The 22,090-nt window shown below is 38.7% G+C and overlaps 1 protein-coding gene across 5 annotated transcripts; it reads left to right on the top strand.

The window, feature by feature from the left end:
* The first annotated feature begins 10,569 nt into the window (after positions 1 to 10,569).
* Positions 10,570 to 21,364, top strand: fip1l1b (FIP1 like 1b (S. cerevisiae)). 5 transcript variants are annotated; one of them, XM_015043812.1, is made up of 15 exons: positions 10,570 to 10,871; positions 11,198 to 11,252; positions 11,851 to 11,929; positions 12,066 to 12,178; positions 13,356 to 13,420; positions 13,561 to 13,671; positions 14,139 to 14,269; positions 14,372 to 14,490; positions 15,305 to 15,407; positions 15,491 to 15,647; positions 15,753 to 15,834; positions 16,432 to 16,484; positions 16,845 to 17,034; positions 17,238 to 17,384; positions 20,792 to 21,364. In XM_015043812.1, exons 1-15 carry the CDS (start codon positions 10,793 to 10,795, stop codon positions 20,937 to 20,939), a joined length of 1,632 nt encoding a protein of 543 aa, XP_014899298.1. In that variant the 5' UTR covers positions 10,570 to 10,792; the 3' UTR covers positions 20,940 to 21,364. The 5 variants fall into 5 exon arrangements, with proteins under 5 accessions (XP_014899298.1, XP_014899296.1, XP_014899293.1 ...); XM_015043810.1 differs by having other exon boundaries at positions 10,571 to 10,871; positions 16,845 to 17,058; positions 20,795 to 21,364; XM_015043807.1 differs by having other exon boundaries at positions 10,571 to 10,871; positions 16,845 to 17,058.
* The last annotated feature ends 726 nt before the right edge of the window (positions 21,365 to 22,090 follow it).

Below are 22,090 nucleotides of genomic sequence, written 5' to 3'. Positions count from 1 at the left end.
ACTGCAGGGTTACATTCAGCGAGAACTATTCTCTTAAACTAGCTGGCAGTCAAATGTTCATCCCTAATGTAATAGCTGTGTTGTTCTCTAGCAGCATCCCCTCACACTCCATGGGCCAGTGTTCGCTGCATGTTGACACTTCTCGCTTGTTGGCAGTGGAGTCTCTCTGCAGCTCAGTGAGAGATGGCTCACAAATTCCCCTAATCAGCAATATACTGATCCAATTTCCAATTCATTTAACCAGTTCTTTTAATGTAAAGACGTGCAACAATTTGTAGATCGGACATGTCTGAAAAAATTGTCCAAAGTAGCACGGAGTCCTGAGCAGATATTTGATTTGGGGCCCCACTTTCAGTTAAGTTTGTCACCAACCAGCTGCCACAGCAACAATATTTATTTTTAAATGATCTGAGCTTGTGGTGCGAATAACATCACTAAATGCACATGAATGATTTTACTTAATCACAGAATGTGTTTTAGCTTCAATATATTTTTGTTCCCCTTCAGAAACAGGAAGGCCAGAGCAAGTTCTGCTACAAACTTCTCTCTGATGACATCTGATTTCTCATAAACACAAAGAACTTCTGCAGGCCTAATCTAACATTAATGAAGATAAAATACACTAGATCTGTTGTTATTTAATAACCAGCGATAAATGTATTTTAGATCAATGATTATATCGCAGGTTGTTCCTCAAAGAGCTACGGAAGCTTAAAGAGCACTTCAGGAGTCCGTCATAAAATGACTAAAACAAATCCTAAAAGCAATGTGCATTTCTAATTCTCTTTCTTCTAATGGGTTAACAAGCACAGGTTATTGCATAATTTACTTACTCGACTCCGACTGGCTCTGCCTGTCAGAGTGTGTGGTTAGCTTTGCCTCTCGCTTGTTTTTTTGTACTTTGGTTCATGTTTGTCCTGTCTCTTTGGATACAATTATGAGACGGCACTAAAATAGTTGTGTTTGTTTCTACCACCCTACAGTCTTATCACAGCACATGATGACTGAGTAGTAGGGCTAAAAAATAAACTAGCAGAGAACATTGCTTTCAAAAACATTTTTTTATTATTATTTTGTGTTCTGTGTAATTGTTTTCCTTGGAGATAGTTGACACAAAAATCACCCGGAGAGCCAGAATGCGTAGTCAACAGGCTACCAGTGGTCTTTGAACCATAGCTTGACATTCATTTTTGCAGCTTTGTACTTATGTATGCGATGCCTAAATATTTTTTTTACTATTAAATTATGTTCCATCTGTTTTTACACATGTAAATATATCAAAATTCAACCTGTATAAAGGGGAGTCCATTCTCCTGATTTGTACTTGCTATATAGTCTATTAAATGTATACTGATGATGTCATGCTCTTCCTTAAAAATGCAAACTGATCTCTTTCAGTAATGATACTGATTAATATATATTTTTAACAATTTCAGACAATTCTATGAATCAGACTAAGTCAAAAGCGCCCTCCATCTCTAATCTTCATTTCTGTCAAACCATCCCTGATTGGCAAAACATCAATATTTCCAACATGCTGAAGAAGCTGACACAACTGAACTCAAAATAGTAGAAGGCAAATGCTCTCTCTCAATAGAGTACTTGCAAATAAAATGATGGTACTGGCTAAAATAAACTATATCTTGTTTATGATCCCAGTTAAGGCGGCCTAGTCTTGGTTCAAAACATTAAAGGATATAAGCTCCATAAGGATTCTGTATCTCAGATATTCCATTTATCAGCCCTTTAATTAAGCAGCATCGCTGCTTTAAACACATTAAACCCAGTACATCTCTGACAGCCTGGTGGGAATATGTAAATAGATCTACAAATCTCCCTTTGCAGACGAGCACCCATTAGGAGCAACCCAGACGTCCTGCAAAACAAAACAACGCTTAACTTTCCAACACGGATTGTAGTAGGGTAAATCGCTTAGGTAATGTCTTCATAGGGAAAGATTTTAATATGATGTCATGTTTTAAATAGATATACATTGGTTAAATATCAGTAGCTAAAGTTTATCATTAATTCTAAATTTAACGAGAGGTTTGAACAACTAAACCTCTAATTTTGCCCAGTCAAAAGCAGCTTCCCTTCTTCCTTGCCTCATCTTTCCATTGTAGGTGACAAACGTACACACACACACTTTCACACTTGCCCACACAAATAATCCATAAAGTTGAGATCATACAAACACATGGTTTTTTTTAATAATGTAACCTGTCCACTTTGATACCAGATGCCACCCTGATTTAATAAAGTCAATCAAGCATTTAGGATACCATCTCCAGACGTCCTTTTTGCAGACCAAACCGGTCCTGACACATGCAGACAACCAGCTTCACCGTGCGGTAAGTCTGACATGCCATGACAGGACATGACAAGAAGAAGAAGAAGAAGAAAAAAATCACAATATTAACACTTCAATTGGAGATTTAAAGGTTATGTTCTATACAGTTACTTAAATAACCAATAATTAACTTCTTGATTATCCGTGACAAATAGAAACATGACATCAAATTAATAAAAAAAAAAAAAAAAATCCACAAGGATTGGAGAAGGAATGTTAAGATTTTCAGCTTTTTCTTATTACAGGAAAGAGTATCTCTACGTGTGGCAGACATCATTTACCTTCTCACAGCCAGGATTACTTTTAGCAGGTTCCTCAACACAAAAAACTAGGTCACAACTTCTGACCCGGTTTTTGGTAAAAAAAAAAAAAAAAAAAAAAAAAGAGGAAAAAAAAAAAAACCCATTTATGCATTTAGGTTGTATACTTTGCTTCAGTCCTTCATCTTGAGCTTGCATGAAGAGGAAGATATGTTCACATACAGTATTGTATTTATTGCGTTTTTACACTTTTTGTAACATTTCGAGCTGTTTTCAGCTAATTTTCATATTTCTGACAAAAATAGCTTCTTTGGTACAAACTTAAAGTGAATAAATACATGAATAAATTCCATATGTTGCTTTAATGAGATCCGCCAAAACCTTCCAGTTGTAGTTTGACACCTTCTATTAGATATTCCTCCTCAGACAAAGCAGCACCTCAGGGTGTCAGAGTACAATTCACCTAAGGTCCAGCTGCCCATATGCTCCAAGAAGATGCTACGCTCTGAGTTTTTTTTTTGTTTTGTTTTTTTTTTTGTTTTGTCCAGCAGGATCATTCATATGTCCACTGTCCGCTGAGTTCACATGCCACTTGAGAAGTTATTTGCCTTCCCTGTTACATTATTCATTATTGAGGTGAGTGTCTGCAGCAGATCTGGGCTGACTCACTTTGACTTTACGTGTGTGTGTGTGTGTGTGTGTGTGTGTGTGTGTGTGTGTGTGTGTGTGTGTGTGTGTGTGTGTGTGTGTGTGTCTGTGTGGATCTGCAGCGTGACTCACTCAGTGCTTTTAGACAGATGAGGACAGCGGTCTCACGGAGGGCAATGGAGGTTTTATACAAGAAAAATAGCCACTTAGATTAAATTATGTAATGAAAAACATTCCTCCCTCTCCTTGTTCCACCCTCCCTCTTGTCCTCCTTCACCTTCCCCCTTCTCTTTCTCTTTTTTTGGTGACGCACACACGCAGACACACACGCGCGCTGACCCTAACTCAATCACCTGCAAATGGAGCTATCTTCACACCCCCAGGCAGAAACCAGCATCATCTTTGACACATGCAGGACAGCAGAACGTACACACATTTGGAGACACGTGCAGTTCAAAGGAAACCTCATTGTTCCTCCTTTTAATGATTGTCTAAAAGCTCAGGTTAAGCTCCCCACCACCCCCCCCTATACAATCCAGCCAAGCTCTTCTCTTTGTCTGCTGAGTGGACATTATAAACCTGATATTTGTCCATTTGTCTCCACTTGACTACGGTCAGGGCAGGAATGTGTGTAGTTTCTTTTTTTAATATCAACTTTGTGTGGTTGCTAAGTGTCCATTGGTGGTTCAGTTATTGTTCTTTGCTTTCAGTTAGGACTGGACAGACTGAACTAAAAGCACAGATAGATAAATAAATAAATAAATAAATAAATAAATAAATAAATAGTAATATGTAACATATTGAAGTTTTATCCTTAAGAGAAATTTATAACTTTTACTTTGACTGAATACTCCAATCTAGGCTGCATCTCAGTGGGTTATTAACCTTTGGGGGAAAAAAATAAATTATTATTATTATTATTATACAAACAAGAAGACATTGGCATGGTCATTACAGAGATATTAATGCCTGAAATTTCACATTATAACCACAAACTTCAATGTATTTTAGTGGAACAGACAAAAATAACTGTAGCATAATTGTAAAATGGAAGAAAAAAAACTGAGGCATGGTTTTAAAATTTTTTTTAGAAATATAAATCTGAAAAGTGTGGCATGCATTCAGCCCTCCAGGGTCAATACTTTTGTAAGACCACCTTTTACTGAAATTCCAGGTGGAAGTGTTTTGTTTGAAATGTTTCTACCATCTTTGGATGCAGAGACTGACATTTTTTTGTCCACTCTGTTTTTAAGAGCAGATCAAACTTAATCAGACTGAATAGAGTGAGTCTGTGGCATTATTTATTTTTTATTCTACCACAGATTATTCAATGGATTTCAGTCTGTGCTGGAATTGGACCTTTTTTTTTTTTTACCCATTTTACATATTTTCCCATCAACTCTGATTATCTTCTCTGTCCTTTCTGAAATAAAAGCATACTGCTGGAAAAATGTTTTATTTTTATTTTTAATGTTATCAACTGAGAATCAATTGCATTTACTGATTGCATTGATTTAATTTATTACTTACTCATCTGTTCCCCTTGACCTTATTATTTCCAGAACATAGTACAGATTCAGAATAATGTAACTTCTTGACGGTTAAAGTGAAACACGTGACAGCATTTGTGGTTCACTTCCTGTTGTGAGATAAGGACAGTTAGCAAAGATAAGGAACCATTGTTCTAGGGGATTTTGCAGAGGCGGAAACTCTTTTATCCTCCACCCTGCATTTGTGTTACGTTCATAGAAAGCGAATATGAGCAGGATCATTTCTTTTGACTGACTGTAACTCATTGTATATTCCTCCTGAAGATCTAGAGCAGAGGTTCCCAAACTGTGGGGCGCGCCCCCTAGGGGGGGAGCCCTGTCATTGCAGGGGGGGCGCGGGAAGCCGTCTGGATGAAAAAAAAAAAAAACATGAACACTGTATGCGCTGGGTTTTTACCTTAGAAAGCCCAACTATTCCTATGTCAATTTGATACAGTAGAGGCTTCCACACGTCCCATATCTGTGTCCTCTGTCCCTTTTATCAGCAGTTAAAACTGTTTAATCCGTTGTTAACATGTTGTAACTATTTTTCGGAGCCGCCTTTAAACGCAACATGAGCGCTACGACGCTCGCGCTGGGTTTCCACCTGTGAAGGAGACCTGCTGCTGCTGTGCGGAGCTACGTAGGTTTGCGTTAGAATCACGGCAGCAAACCAGCAAAACGCAAAGAACTTTTCACAGTTTTTCCCTCCAAACTAACCGACTGAGTTGAGTAAAGCTGTTGGATGCAGGTAATGTTAGCTAAAAGATGACTAGCTAATATCAATACAGCACCTTAAGCTTAGCAAGTACCTTGTAGGCTACCGATGTTGGTGTCTGTTTTCAGCTACGTACATTAATTTTGCCCCCCAAAAAGTCGATGCTTTGGTCTCATCTTATCAGAGTAGCTTCTTCTACATGTTTGTTGTATCCCTCTTCATGGTTTATGGGGAACTTTAAACAGAACTTGTTACAATTTTTTCCGACAGTTTTCTTTCTACAACTCTCAAAATAGGCCTAGATTTGTGGCGTGTAAAACTAATAGTTTTGCTGTCACCAGAATATCCCAACTTTAATATTGCAAAAAAAAAAAAAAAAAGGTTTTTCAGCTTAAAATGGTCTGAAATGCAGCTCACTGGATTTAGCTAAAGCAGTAATTGAAACCCCTCATTTAATAATTTATTATAATATAATTTGGATCAAAAATATTGCACTACAAATTGGCAAAAACAAATAGAAAAACTGACCAAGAGCTTCTATAGGCAACAAACTACATCTAGTCTGACTAGTTTTTACACAGAAGTCTCTTGCATAGCTTTAAGATTTGGAGCAAATGATCCTACAAGAAAATCTCTTAGTTTTGTTCTCAAATCTGGAATAGACTGTCTCAAAGATACACTAATGATTTTTACAAAAAAAGAGTACATTATGAGCATATTTGAATGAAGCAGACTCAGTTTCCTGACAGATGGACCTTTGTGTTGTCAAACAAAGGAGGCAGAATCTATTTTTAATAATCTGTGGTGGCATCACGCTGCTGTGATAGCCATATGTTTGATGCAAAGAGATGATGTGTATTGAAAATGTGTCAGCGTACATATCTGTAGAAGCTAATATGAGTACGGGTAATTACTGATAGCCCAATGATCGTCCTCTGTCTGGATAAACCCGATTAGCATCGAATAGGCTGTGAGTCGCCCTAATCCCCCGTAAGGAGAGAGGGATGGACGCAGGAGGGAGAGAGCGTGGAGCTGGAAGCATAGAGAGAGAGAGGGCGGTACAGAGGGCGGATGAGATATTGGATGAAACAAAGGCAGAGCATATGAGCATGACAGTAAGGGAAGATAAGATGGAGATAGGAGAGATGTAAACAAACAAAGAAACAGCAAGGACAAAACAACAGATTTTGACCAGCAGGAAGCTCTGGCTCGCTCAGTCCTTAAGCACTTCATATTCTCATTATTGCTTAAAATCTCAACCATCTTTCACAGTCTTAGCTTGTGCTAAGCTTGACAAACAAGAGAATTGTTCATTTGTTCATGTCATGCAATTTCAATTTCAACTGGTTTTTGGAAATAAATAAGTGCATGTTGGTTCTGGATTCCTAGATTGTATTGTCTGGATATTTTCTTCCGCTTATGTACTGCAGCATCTGTATGCAAATGACCGCAATGTGTGGAATGGCAATGGTCAAGAAAGTAATTTTGAAATTGTAGAAAATTGATAAAGTGTCTCAATTTAAAACCTCAAGCTTCTCTAATCAATTTTACTGTCTGGCAGCATTTTGTGGACCATTTCACTCAGTAGACTGCTCCAAATGCACAGTCTCTTAATATGTCACCCATACCTTTATAGACTGACAGATCTATCATTACACATAAAAGGTAATTTGTGCACTGAGACCAGTTAATTAAAGCCTTTTAAACCTCGTTACTTCAGTAATCATTGCACCAGACAAAACAATTCCTCCAAAAATGTTTCTCCAGTTTATCTAAGACTAATTAGACAACTGCACACGTTATACCAAACCCCATGCTCTTCAAACCTGCATGGACGTTCCTACACACACGAGAATTACTGCAAGAGTTGCCCATAATACCCACCGATACAAACATGCAGTAATCACAGACTCTGGCAGACAGTGGAACAAAACAAGAAGAAACCACAAAGGGAGCTGATGCCAATCCATCAAAGTGTCAAATGATCCCAAACAAAGCTAGCTGTGGCAAAAAAAAAAAAAAGAAAGCAGTGAACAATCTTTTTAGTGAGAATTAGGAAATTTTGTTATTTCGGAAAATCAAATATGAATATAAATGGCTCAGGTGCAGAAAAGGGCATCAGTAGAGAAATGGTTAAGAAGATGAGGCTTGAACTGGAAAAACGAAGTAAAACGAAACACAGGAAAGATGGCGGGACCACGCTGCAGGAGAGATCAGTTTGAAGGAGACGGAGTGAATAAAATAAATGTAATTTTCATGATCAGTTTAACTCGGAGACCATTAGCAGCCCTCTCTGACGTCCCTCTGTGTGTGTGTGTGTGTGTGTGTGAGTTTTAACTGTGTGTACGTGAGAACTTACAAAGAGCCACATGAAACTCACACGTATGATATGATACGGTAGATGCTCATGATATGAACCCCCGCAGAGGGTTCACACGCACAAGAGGAAAATCGATGGACTCCTAACTATAACGTTTCCCCCTCTGAGAGCTGAGGTGCTACACATGCTTAGTGAGTTTCCTCTCAGCAGCAGGCGGATCAGCTTGGATGCTGTTCACGCCTCTGTGTGCAATCTCTGTGATGACACTTAGAGCGAAAAGAGAAGAGCGGGAGACAATCCACAAAATTTCCGAGTCATTTACTGAGCAGCTAGACAGAACCCACTTAAATGGTGAAAGGCCATAAAAGCATTAACAGTCTGCTTTGCATTAAGGGCAACTCCTTTCAAACAGAGGCAAAAGTCACGAGAGTCGGTTTACTGAGCCCGCAGCAGCTGCTGCTGCTCAGAGTCATAAAAAACATAGAGCTGCAGCTATCTGTGGGAGGAAAGGATATAGAGCGCCTTACAAAGCAGTTTGTCACATTACAATCACAAACTTTAGTGCACTTCATTGGGATTTTGTGAGAGCGACCAGCCCAAAGTAGTGCAGAATGCTGAAGCAGGGAAATAATATATGGTTTGTATGGTTTGTAAAAGAGCTTTTATAAATAAATATCGGAACAGTGGGGTCTGCATTTGTGTTTAGCCCCCGTGAAACAATAATGTGTTTAACCGTCGTGTGCTTCAGTTACAGCTGCAAGTCTTTAGGGATATCTTTTTTTTTTGCAAGCTTTACATGTCTATAGTGAAACTTTTTTGTCCATTATCCTTTGCAAAACATCTTAAACTCAGTCAAGTTAGATGGAGAGTATCTGTTAAGAAAATCAATCTTACAGTCTTCCTGAGATACTAAACTTTGACTAGGCCATTCTAAGACCTGTAGGTGCTGAGATCTACATCATTTTATTTGCGTATTGGCTGTATGCCTTTAGTTGATGTGAATTAACAGGAAAGAGGGTAATGAGAGAAGGGGGAAGACATGCAGCAAAGGTCACCAGGTCAGGAATCAAACCTGCGACAGCTGCATCAAGGACTAAGGGACCTTATGTAGGTTGTGCTTAACCCCTGCATCACCACAGCACATCCAACATCAGTTTTCAAAAATAAGTGTCCTTCACTTGTTTTTGACCAAGTGGAGGACAGAGAGAGTCAAGAGTGATGTCTGTAAGAGATAAGAGCTTACAGTATTCTGCGTTTTATTTGTCTTGAAGCTGGGAATGATGTACCAATCGAGTTTAGAGCGTTTTAAAACCACTGGGATTTTATAATTGTTATTGAACCAACCACTATCAGCTACACAAATCAATTGATGTATTTTCCTCCATTTGTGAAGCCAAACAGTAAAGGTATGTGCAATAAACTAAGAAAATACACCGTGCTGCTGTTTTAGTCAGATCCAAACTGTTAGAGTAACTAACTGATAACTGCAAATCTTATCCATCCTGAAGCATAGGAGTAGTTAGATCCTATTTCATCCTAGTTATCAAACAATGTGGTCAAGTTTAGTTTTTCAAATTGGTAGAAAAAATGTACCTTTCTATCTAAGGAAATCCAGGTGATTACATCAAATTAATGACTTACAATGATTTGATAATGAGAGGTTTTAAAAACAATGTGATATCCACCAAAAGGCCTCTTTTTGTTTCCAGATGACAGAACAAAAGTGCACCTAGATCCTAATTGTGCTCCTTTTTTTCAGGCCTCGCTCAGAAATATTTGAAGCCTGATTGTGGAGCACAGATTTTTCACAGATTTAGGTGAAAAAATCCAAGGGAGCCGAAGACTTTTACAGTCAGCAGAGAGATCTTTGACACATCAAGCTCAACATGTATTTGATGCTGCTGACTCTGCAGTCTTCTGGCTCCATCTCAGATTTCTATAGGAGTTGCATTTGTCATGGAAAGAAAAGCAGAGCTGCGTTATTAATTATGCTTACTAAGTGCTGTATTGGCCTGCCCGCTGCTGCCCATTACGAAAATGTGTGGTGCATCATGGAATGTAGAAACAGACAACAATAACAGAGCAAAATTGGACTGACAATGGGACACGATTATTGTTCTCAGACATCCCAAATGAATTAAACTGAGTAATCAAGATGAAACACTGATAGAAGAAGAAGAAACACTGATGAAAAAACATCAAATGTTGGTTGCACGACAATCGGACTTACTCCACAGTGATTAACAAAATGATTCATACCACTTGAATGTTTTGCACATTTTCATGTCACAAATATGTTTACGAGGTATTTTATTCGAAAAACACAAACTAGCAGATAATTGAAGAAAATACTGAATTTTTTAAATTTACATATAACTGGCTTGTTCTTAGAACTGCTGTTCCAGTATGTCCACACTGTTATGGAGAGTTTATTCATTTTGCCAACAGAAGAAAAAAATAATAAAGTATTTTGTACGACTAGAACTTTTTAAGTATTTTAGACTTATCAAAAGTGATTCTGTATTCTTGAAGGTGAAAATTACTTTCTACTTTTTGTACATTTCAAAACTTTTTGAGTAATTGAGTAAACAGTTCAACCTGTACTTTTACTAGAATATTTTTAAGGTATTTGTACTTCTACTTAAGCAAAGATTGTGAGTACTTTTTACTGTACCAAACTATCCTTTTACTCGGGAACAAACTAACCTGAAGCAGTAGTTCCTTTTGTCCAGCTGGGGTCGCTGTGATTTTCAGCTCCAGTAATCTGACCTTAGCGGGCCCAGCAGCTTCTTCCGGGCGTCTTGCTGACTTCCAAAGGTTTACTATGAATGTAAGAAGTAATATTTTAGGTTCTTAACTACACTTTCCCGTTTCAGGGATAAATATCGCTCGTACTTTTGCGTTACTAAGCGTACTTGGGGCTTGTTGCTTCGGCTGCTGTTGGTTTAAACTGCACGTTAGCTTAACATGTCTGGAGAGGAGGCGGACAAAACAACCACCACTGACGCCAGCGCCGGTGACGAAGAGGAGGAATGGCTTTATGGAGGTAAAAACAACTAGAGACAACTCCCTTTATCAATTAGAGACGCGTGGTGGTGTCTCTGCAGCTCTGGTAACGAAGCGTTAAGCAGTAATTATCTCTCCGTGCTGTGAGAATAACGGAACATTAGCCTGGAAGCTAACTAGCATTGACTGTTTGATTTGGTCTTCGGGCCTTTAGCATCAACAACAGAAGCATGCTTTGAAACTAAATAATAATAGAGGATTGTACCGTATTATGGTAAATAGTCTCTGTCTTTTGCTGTTATAATTTTATTTTTAGAATACTGCTGTAATTTTATTAGCTAAACTGTTATTTGATCTGTATTACAGATGAGTCAGAAAGCAAGGAGGAAGATGAAGAACCCAAACTGGATGCTGCTGCCAGGTAACAAACTCTACTCTAGAGAAACATCATTGTGGGTTGGTGCATTCACAAACTGCTTCTTACACAGTCGAGGGATTAGATAAGATTTTTCTATCTAAGATTTCCTTTCCCCTTCCTCAGATTGACACTTTTGTTAAATTGCTGGTTCAAACTTCTGTATTTACACCAGGATCAGTCATTGCGCCATCATCTACAGCAGGAGTTTGCAACTTCTGTTCTTTAGCGCCACTGACTTGCAACGTTTTGGATCCATCCCCGCTCCAACACACCTGCATCAAAAGGCCGAATTATCTGCTTTCTATTAATCATTTATTTAATTCACTGACTTGCAGAGTCTTAATATGCAGAGATGCATCCTACAGTTACAAGACAGCGGAACTCGCAATCGAGGTCTGGGGTTGGAGAAACCTGATCTACAGATTGTACAAAACGCTGTAGTTTATGCATTTCAACAGAATTTTTTTGCAACAAGTAAAATTCAGGGAGGAAGAAATAGTTAACCTATCATTATCTTGTCCTTTTCAAAACTCTATCCATTAAGAAAACATTGGTTGTTTAATTTTTAATGGTGGTGTCTGATTATGTTTTACACCTGCAGTGCACCTGCTGAGACTTCAACAGACGATGCTGCTGCTGTTGTTGATGTACACGCTACGGGCAACGGAGTGGTCTCCGAGGTACGTAACCTCTGGCACATCCTTCTCTTTTGATCCGTTGTTCACCTTCCCGATACTGTTGTTGTTTTTTATTTCTTTCTGACTTTGCATTAACATTCATGGCTTTACACGTGTCGTTTTTTTTCTGGGCTTTCAGTCCCAAGGCGAAGCTGCAGGCGAGGATGTGGAGAGCGACAGCGACAGCGATGATGACGACGACGATGTCCGAGTTACCATTGGTGACATCAAAACTGGAGCACCACAATACACGTAGGCTTTCCTTTGAATATTTCCAAGAGGATTTATGTTTAAGCTAAGCTGCAAAACATCTCAAGTATTATTTTTGGAAACGACATGCAGCTAGACCTCATTTTGAGCTTCATGGCAAAGGCTGTGAATACATACATCTGTTTTTTTTGTTTGTTTGTTTGTTTGTTTGTTTTCATTTTATTTTTAATATATTTACAGAAATAAATTTAAAATAACTTTTTTTCTTGTCACTATAGGGTGTTGTATGTAGCGTTTTGAGGGAAAATTGAATGCAATTCATACTGGAGTTAAGTTGTAACATAAAATATGGAAAAGGAAGCTCTGAAGTTTATGAAAATAAAACCTAGATCCAATTAGCATTCGGTAGCAACTTCATATGATTTCCTCTGTTTGAGGGAGTCAAGTCTTGAAGGAGATTTTTGGACAGCGGCTTCCTACGCACTACATTGCAAACTTATCATGACACAGTGTTCACGTTGTGGCTAATTAAATAAGCACCATGCATTCAGGCTCTATATATTAAAACATATTTTGCAATACTTGTTAAATGCAACCTAAAAGCTTTAGAAGATAAAGAGTCTTTTAAAAAATAGCAACCGATGCCTCGTTTCTGCTGAGGAGTACGGTACGAGTGGGTGCAGTGCGGCCACTGCTTGCTTCAAGAACAAGACTTTCCAGTGCGATGCGTTTGCTGAAGCACCAATGGATGCCATGTTAGATGTTTGGGTTTAACCCCGCCTTCCCAGTGAGAGTTCAACTGGTGGAAACGCTCTCCTGAATAAGCCAGCACATAAAATGGTGAACTGAACTGTGTCGTTCCCGTCAGGCGTTAGTTGTTTCAGCACCAGATTTTGGTTAGAAGCAACTTTTCAATTAAAATAAAAAGAAAGCCTTACTGTTGCTGAAAATAGTGGAGCTTTATAGACTTTATAATGTGGGCATGCGTGTGTTTGCTGTGAGCTCCAAACAGAAAGATGTTCACACTTACTATTATTTCATCTCTGTTTAGTGTGTTCATGTAGTGCAGAGCCACAAATGTCCAATTTATACACAACTAATTTAGTTTCTTATTTCAAGTCATATGACTATCACAGCATTCACCAATATTATAATATCCTGCAGGAAAACAGCATCATCTCACATTATCATATCTTTTTCTCTCTCTCTCTCTCTTCAGGACATATGGCACCCCCCCTGTTAACCTCAACATAAAGACAACAGGATCCAGACCTTATGGACAAGGTTAGTACCCTGCTGTAGTTTAACCTACAGAAAGGTTAAACTACTTTTAGGTTCTGTAGTTAACCTGAAAAGAGGTAAAACCAGTTTTACCTCTTTCCTTTCTGTGAAAACAGCCTTTAAGATGTTGTGTTTATTTCCAGTAACCACAAAGGTGAAGGGTGTGGATCTGGACGCACCAGGAAACATTAATGGCGTTCCTGTGCTGGAGGTGGACATGGAGAGCTTTGAAGAGAAACCCTGGAGGAAGCCAGGTCTGTTGAACTTTCTCAAGTCACAATCATCACCACAATATCATATTTGCAGAGGGCTACTTGAATGCAATACTTGGAAGGTTATTCTTTAATTATATATGCATTCATCTTCTCCCTGCTTCTGTGATGTATGACTGGTTGAAAGGACTATTGTAATGATGTAGAAGAACAGTGTGGAAAAATCAAATGCAATCGAGAGATTCATCACAAAAATCATCTAAAATATTACAGCCACATGTTTTGCTAAAATAATTCAGACTGTAATTTCAGGAAAACATATCGGTGCTCACATTATAGTTGTCTGTGCTGTCTTTAAATGTGATTGTAAACTTAATCCATTTTCAAATACACTTTATATTTTATTACAGCCACATAATAAACCATGCTGAAATGCGTATCCCTGTTTACTTTTCCAGGTTTATTAGCGCTGTAATTCACAGAAGGTGTCTTTGTGATTCGGTTTGCAGGAGCCGATCTGTCAGACTATTTCAACTATGGTTTTAATGAGGACACCTGGAAGGCTTACTGTGAGAAACAGAAGAGACTGCGAATGGGTCTAGAGGTCTCTACAATTGGCTCAGTGACCAGCAAGATCTCTGTATGACATTTGTTCCTCTACCAGTTTACTCAGATTCATCAGTTACTCTATGTACTGTGAAAGTCTTCAGCTGATTATGATTTTCTCTGGCTGTCTGCAAAGGTTCAGCAGGGCAGAACAGGAAATGAAAAGGATGTATCCAGTTTGGCTGTTCACACCTCCAAGACGGACTTTACGTCTCCTGTCAGCCTGTACAAGTCTGCTGTCAGTCAGATCACCAGGTAACATCTATACTTTTATGTTCCGAGCTACAAAAACAAAGTGCTTTCAATTAGTCTTCTATCCTGGTTAAATGAAGGTTTGATTAATTACCTAGAAGCTAAAAGTTGCTGAAACAAGAGTATCTGAAACCTAATTTCTTGGAGTAATTATAGTTAGTAAATTTCTTTGGAGGTAATACAAATTATGCCACATTATAACAGGAAGTCAGTCACATGAATACATAAAATAAACCTAAACTAAGGTTGCATAACATATTCTGTACAGTTCTTTTAGGTTTTTGTTATTTAACTTATTTGTAAATTTGGGGAATACATATAAAAACAAATTGTAAAAAAAAAAGCAAAAGACTCAAAATTATACCAAGTCATTAAAACCCATAAAATCCATATTTTTTGTTATATAGACTTGAAATATAGAATTAAAAAAATGAATCTAAACTTCAATGTGATATTTGTTTTTGGCATTTAAAAGTGGCTTATTTTTGTTCATTATGAGAGAAACACCTGATGTATTGAAATTCTGTAAATTTTGGTTTATTTTTATAGATCAACATCATTTTTTTCTTGAGAAATAAAAAATAGTTGATTTGCATTTTTTTTTTACCTAATAATGTTCAGACTTAATAGTTTGATTAATTTAATTATGAAGTAGACAAAGATTTTTGGTATGTTGGTTGTCAACTAAAAGTCACATTTCCATGTTTTATTCGATCATCATTCGTCTTGATGGGGTTTTCTTTTTTGCAGGAAATAATAAATCATTGGTTGTTTTGGGTTCTGCTTTGCCTCTAATGTTTTCTAAATATTCTCTCAGTAGGAAGACAAGTGGTACTATTGATGTGATTGGTGGACAGACGGCCACAATCAGCAGGGTTGAGGGACGACGCAGACACAACCTAGAGGGCAACAACATCCAGGTACAGAAGCAACTGAAACAAGTTTCTTCTCAAAGACCTGAGCGACATGCTAACAGCGCCCTCTGCTGTCTGTTGTTGCACAGGTGATATCTGAACACTCAACATCGGAAGCTGAACCAGCCGCAGCTAAGATTCCCACCTTCTTCCCCCCTGGACCGCTTCCTCCGAACATACCCCCGCCTCCTTTCCTCCCTCCTCCACCAAACGTCAGCACTGCACCTCCTCTTATACCTCCACCCAGTGAGTTCAGTTTCTCCTATAATTCTGTTTTTTGTTTGTTTGTTTTTTTGTGAAAACTAGTTGCTTTGAGTATTCTTACTTCTTCCACCTTGTTCAACCTCACAGGATTGCCCATCACAGTTCCTCCTCCTGGTTTTCACCCTCCAACAAGCGGCCCTCCACCTTCTCTAATCCCCACAATGGACAGGTAACGTCCATGACAACACTCGCCCTGATTGCAGCTGCATTGATTGTATATCTGAACAATCTGGGGGCTAATGTTTCTGCTGGTCATGTGCTCTCAGTTATGTAAACATGTTTTAATTTAAAGTCAGTGAACTCTGAAGTTATGTTTCCTTCCAATATGGCATTAAATAATGTGGAAGCTGTTGTCGTCAATGGTGGCCTTGCTAACTGGCCTTTGTAGTCATGGCAGGCTCTGTTGTGGGTAAGGAGTTGTAGCGCAGGAGATAACCAGGTTGAGAGTGTGAGCAGCGTATTCACAAAGTTGATTGACAGCGCTAAAATCCTCCTCCTTTCTTTGATTAGTTGTTTCTGACCAAGTGTTTTATTTTTTTCTTCCCCTGATTATGGCTCATCTTGTACTGTAAGGACATAGTGACAGTTTAAACAAATATGTAGAAAACCCTTTTTTAAAATTACATATTGCAGCTTTAATCTACTTTTTTTTTTTTTTTTTGAAATCTGTGTCAGAATACTTTTAAATAAAGAACTGCATGTTTAATAAAGTGTTGTAATTAATTCAGTTTACTAACACAGTGCCTTCTCTGTGTTTCCATGACAGCCATGCTGGAGGCTACGATGGTCGCACTGTCCCTCCGTACCCGTTTCCTCAAGGTAAAAAAATTAATTGGCATTCTCCTTATCACATAATAAGAAAACTATCAAAAATAATTAACTGAATAAAGGTTATGTTTATTTGTATAACACATTTCTGGAACAAGGCAGTTCAAAGTGCTTAACATGATAAAAACATAACCAATTATGTAACTAGCAATTAGCATTGCATTTTGTCGCATCATCATCAAATATACATCAAATGTATTGATTAAAATTCCAATTATTATTAACTAGAGCAATTCTAAAAGGAAGTGGGGGAAGGTTTTAGCCTTGATTTAAAGGAGCTCAGTGTTTCGTTTGTGTTGCAGTTTTCGGGATCTAATTTCCATCAAACTCTCGTCTCCTTTTCCTTTCCAGGTGCTTACCCTCCACCCTTAACTGGAGGCGTGCCTCCTCCGTGGCCCCCCATGGTGGACAACAGCAAACCCTGGGACTATTATCCCCGTCGGGAAGACAAGAGAGACAAGGAGCGGGACCGGCCCAGAGAGCGAACGCATGAGCGCGAGCGAGAGAGGGAGCACAGCCCCTCAACCATGAGCTACACCAGGTCAGAAGGACAGATACAACAAGGGTGTGTATTCTTCTGGAGAACGACCTCGGGGGGGATTTCACTGTCATGTAATCATTCTAGCTCAGGCTTTAGATGGAGATACGTGCTTGATTGTCACCGTCATATATAAAAGTGTCTTTAATAATTTCGATGAACAATTTTCATCTAGATAGACGATAATTCTCAATCTGTTGCCATAGTGATGAGGAGCGGTATCGCTACCGTGAGTACCAAGAACGTGGTTACGGGGAGCGCCATCGTGACCGAGCAAGCCGAGAAAAAGAGGAGAGACACAGAGAGAGGCGGCACCGAGAGAAAGAGGAGGGACGTCGCAAGTCGTCTCACAGGTACACCAGCACACACTCATGCGCGAGCTAACTGGTTTACAGTAGCACTTTTTAAATTCATCCTTCTTCATTCAGATGCTACTTTTCCTTGTTTCTTCACTGCAAAAGAACAACATCTTAAAAAGCAGTTATTCAGATTATAAACCTGAATCCTTCTTTATTATAGTCCAGGGTTTCCCCCAGAAAACTTGCTAAGCCCGGCGGTGGGGGCGTCGAAATGGTCCACCAGTGGTCCACAGTGTTTTTGTATTAAAAAATGTTAAGTTGACAGAAAATATTAAAGTGTTACTGTATAATTATATGTTACAAGAAAACATCTCCAGTGAAATGCTATTTAAACCTGCCACTAGTCTAAAAACAACAAATTTGCACTTCTGTTTAATCCAAATTTAGTCAGCGGCTCCATCAGGCCCCCAAGAGCTCCAGGGGCCCCATAAACGCTAATATGTTAAAACAGACCACAGATACATAAATATAACACTTGTTTATTTAGATTATCAATGCTGTTAAACTTGATTCAGTTTCAGCATACATAAATTAAAAGATTTTAAATTGTTTCACATTTAAATGCAAAATTTTAAGGAGCCGGCAAGTTTATTTTGTAAAACTTCAAAGAACAGTATTCATAGTTAGATTGTTTTGTTACCATAGCAACAATCTGATGCTGTGAGTTTAATCTTTGAATTTACAAATACAAATTAGTAAACTGCGATTATAACTTATTGCTTTTTAGGCTGGCCAATTAAACAACTCCCTTCTCCCATATTTCACTAAATCTAACACAGAAGCTGTTAGAGGTGCTGATATTTTTAGGAACAAAAGGGGCCCCTAAGTCAGATTCTGCTCCAGGCCTCATACAGCCTTGGACCGGCCCTGCATGATGAGGTAATCTGCTGCACTATGCAGAGATGCGCAACAAACGGGAGATTTAATTCAATGCTGCTAATGTGGCTTTAGTAGCTCTTCCATTTCGTGTCTGTTGAGTTTTTAATCGTCACAGAAACTATTCTGGTTGGTCGAGTTTATGTGACTCGACCGTGTCTGACGGTCACGAGTTTCTCAGATCTCCGTGCGGCCGCGCGTATTAACTCTAAGTAGACAACGCATTTGATATGGTTTGATGCATCGTGTAACCGGAAAAATAATACTAAAAATAATAATAAAATAATATAAAATCAGCGTGATGCGTGACTCCGAGGAGAGCGTTACAGCTCCTCACCGGCCTGAACCTGCATGATCAGGTTAGCGCTGCTCGTTATCCACAAACTCTCCAGCCAACCGGGACCACAGACATAAACTTTACAGGGAAGACAGACACAGAGCCGGGCAGCGCGTTGAGATGTAAATTGTTCGTTCACAAAGATAAATCATTCTCACCGCTCCCTCCACAACGCGCACCTCTGAATTCCTACAAGTTATTCCTGCGGTTCACATTGAGCTGCGCAACCAGAGCTATCGCGGCGGGTTTTAAACTCTTACCTAGAGTTCTCCAAAGGATCATAATTCCTCACAGTAAGTTGATGTAAATATCCATACAGGTCAGCCTGTGTCCAGTTTGAGTGAAAGGAGGCGCACGCGATCCCGCTGAGGTAAAGCAGCGGCAGCGCGCGAGGCAAAGCGCAGAGGCGCCAGCTGTGTGATTGGTCCGCGCGCTGTCGGCTTTAAATGCATAAACCATAAACCTATCTATTATAAATCTATCCTTAAGGATAAATCTGCTCTGCTAGTGAAATGCTCAGAGCAACAGAGACACTTGCAGCCTGGCCTTTTTTTTTTTTTTTCTTTTTTTTTTTTTTTTAAATGTAAACAAGCAACACTTAGCCTGGCGGCGAGGCTAGTAAAGCATGGCGGGCCGCCAGGCTTATAATACACTGGGGGAAACCCTACAGTCTTTCTCAGGAACAGCTGTTCATTCTTAAACTTTATGGTTTCAGATCAGAGTTTTACCGATATGGTTTCCTGGCTATCTTTATGTTTTCACCTGCAAGCTGCAATTTTCGTCATAATGTCTGATCCAATCGAATTGGTTCTGATTTTGTTTTATTTCAACTAGTAAATAAAGCAGGTTGTGAACAAATAAGAAAAGGTTACTCAAAGTTACAGCTCTGAATCCAGCATAAAGCAAATTCTTTATGCATGAAAGCATTGGCGTCCCTAACTTTAATGTGAGGTTATCTAAACTCAAAACTGAATGCAAAGTGTTGTTTTCTGATGTGTTTATGGAACTAATAAAAAGTTTGATTTTTGTTTTAATGGGCCAATAATAAATTAGGATATTATTGAAAAGTGAATTACTTTCAGTAACTATCACCAAGCAAAACACATTATGTAAATTAAACAAAGACGGATGTCCTGATGATTTTTTTTTTTCTTTTGCGTTACCTCACAATAGGTTTTGCCTTCTCTCAATAATATGCTAATCAGTTCATGCAGCACATTTGAATACTGTAAGCCTTTCTTACGGTGGCCATCGCACTTTCTGCCATAATATAAGGCTTTCGTAAAGTTTTTCCATGCATGTTAATATCTTGTTGTGAAATATCTGAAGTTTTATATCTTCTTTAGGATAGAAATGCATCACAAACCTATGATGTAAGCGGAAACTTTTCATAAGAAGGAAAGAAATAAAAAAATACATTCAAACAGTTTGGATTATTTCTGAGTTTTGATCACGGTGTAATGAGACCGTTTTGATTGTCTCTTTTGTGTTGGTTGACTGAATGGTTTAAAGGGCCGTTTTCATGTGCAGTTTCATCTCAACCTTACACAAGCAGTGAATAAGTCGATTTTCAAACAGTTTTTTGCACCAAAAAGTTAATAATGAAGTTTCCACTGAGGATCTTTAAATCCTCAATCAATGAATCAATGTATATTTGAAAATTTAAATTGACATTTGTGATTATATACAAGGTAGACCAGCCAATACTACAGGAAGCATATTGCGAGGGAACGCAAAAGAGAAAATTTTCCCCATATCTCCTAAGGGGCTCCGTAAAAACCTGATTGCGTCTCTAATATTTTTCTTTCTTAGTTTCTGTCTTTTATGTCACATCATGCAAGCTGATTCTTTTGCTTTTTCAATAAAACTATATAGATTTAATATTTACCGACACTTGCAGTAGATTACACTTTGTGTTAGTCGAAGCTCTTTTTAAAATATCTGAAAAGTTTGAGCTGAAAGGCTTGGCAAAAAATAGAATTTCTGTTTATTTCTCATCTTTCTCACTCCTAATTGACAGATACCTCCTCCTCGATCAATTTCCCATCATGCCTCCTCTTTGTCCTCTTGTCCCCTCTCCCGCTGTTGTCTTATTGATCATTCACCTATCTTTGTCCATCTCTGATTTCTCTTCCTTCCTCCTGTCTTTTGCCCTTGTTTCACTCTGTCCTCCTTCTGTTTCTTGCAGCAGCAGCAGCAGTCGACGGAGACACGACAGCGAGGAGGGCGACAGCCACAGGAGACACAAACACAAGAAGAGTAAGAGGAGCAAGGAGGGCAAAGAGGCTAGTGAAGATATGGGTGCAGATCAGGAGAACCAGGAGGCTATGGAGTAGCGACGACCAGCTCCTGCTTTGTCCTCAATGTGTCCTCATGCTGGGGAAGGGGATGAGATCAATACATCATGTCGTTCTGCTCTCCATCGGTTTCCCTGCATCCTCTTGTTAAACTTCACCATCACTTCAGAATAGACGGAGGAGAGCGGGAGCTGAAGAGAGAGCTGCTCATCCTTCTCATCTTCCCCCTGTAAACGGTAGTTTTTTCACCCACCTCCATCCTGGCCCAAACCTCCCGTCTGAGCATGACGGCAGCAGTTAGGTCGCGCTCACAGATTTCATTGTATATTCTGGACCCATCAGTCTGCTACGACCTTTTTCTATTGTTGGTTTGATATCCTTTTGTTCTCGTCCCAAATTAAGACATCTAAAAAAGAAAAAAAAGTGCTGTCTGTTAAGTTCCATTAAAAACACTTTTGATAAGTCGCCTTTGTCTGTTTATTTATTAGAACAGCTTAACATTACCAGAAGTGTTGGATAAAGAAAATGTTGAATGTCTACTCACCGTGATTTATCTCTGTTATGGATGACTAAGAGCTTCACAACACAGAAAGACTTTTTAAATTTATTTTATATCGCAGCTCACGTCAAGACTTTTTTCTGGTTAGTCTGTTTTGGGAATTGTGCGAACCGTAACCTAAGTTTTCTGTCCTTAGTGGGAGTGGCGTCAATAGAGTTTCTGCTGCTGTAGTCCAGCTATTTCAAGATGCGACACATTATGAATTCAGAGATGATATTTTGCATACCTTGTTTTTAACAAACAGCTATTTGAGCAACTATTACCTTTTTACTGTCTCAAACCAGTTTAACCGTTCTCTGACATCAGCAGAACAGTTTCTTTTTTTTTAATGTTCTTCACACCATGATTTTTGTGCATAAATCCAAAATATAGCAGCAGTTCTGAAATAAACGGGAAGATCCATCTCACACCCAGAACAACAAACAATTAAAATTTTAAATCTCCTTTCTTCCTTATTCTAATGCTTAGTTTCCTCTTCAAAAAGTATTTTTCTTCAGGACTAAATACTAAAATCCATGGCTAATAATTGACGTTGACTTTACTGGTGACTATTCCAGTTCTCTGTGTGTTTTAAACCTAAAGAAATTATTCTTTATGACACCCTCAGTAGAACGCCTTTCACCTGCAGTGT

The sequence above is a fragment of the Poecilia latipinna genome, unplaced genomic scaffold (assembly GCF_001443285.1).
Source record: "Poecilia latipinna isolate Pla-1442-1.1 unplaced genomic scaffold, P_latipinna-1.0 Scaffold650, whole genome shotgun sequence".
Taxonomy (NCBI): domain Eukaryota; kingdom Metazoa; phylum Chordata; class Actinopteri; order Cyprinodontiformes; family Poeciliidae; genus Poecilia; species Poecilia latipinna.
This window is presented reverse-complemented; position numbering and strand designations above follow the sequence as displayed.

Bases quoted from the DNA above. Each gene is read 5' to 3' on its own strand.
- fip1l1b (XM_015043807.1), top strand. From the start codon at position 10,793: ATGTCTGGAGAGGAGGCGGACAAAACAACCACCACTGACGCCAGCGCC. The intron at 14,491-15,304 runs GTAACATCTATA...ATATTCTCTCAG, and splicing joins GCTGTCAGTCAGATCACCAG to TAGGAAGACAAGTGGTACTA. The intron at 15,648-15,752 runs GTGAGTTCAGTT...TCAACCTCACAG, and splicing joins TCCTCTTATACCTCCACCCA to GATTGCCCATCACAGTTCCT.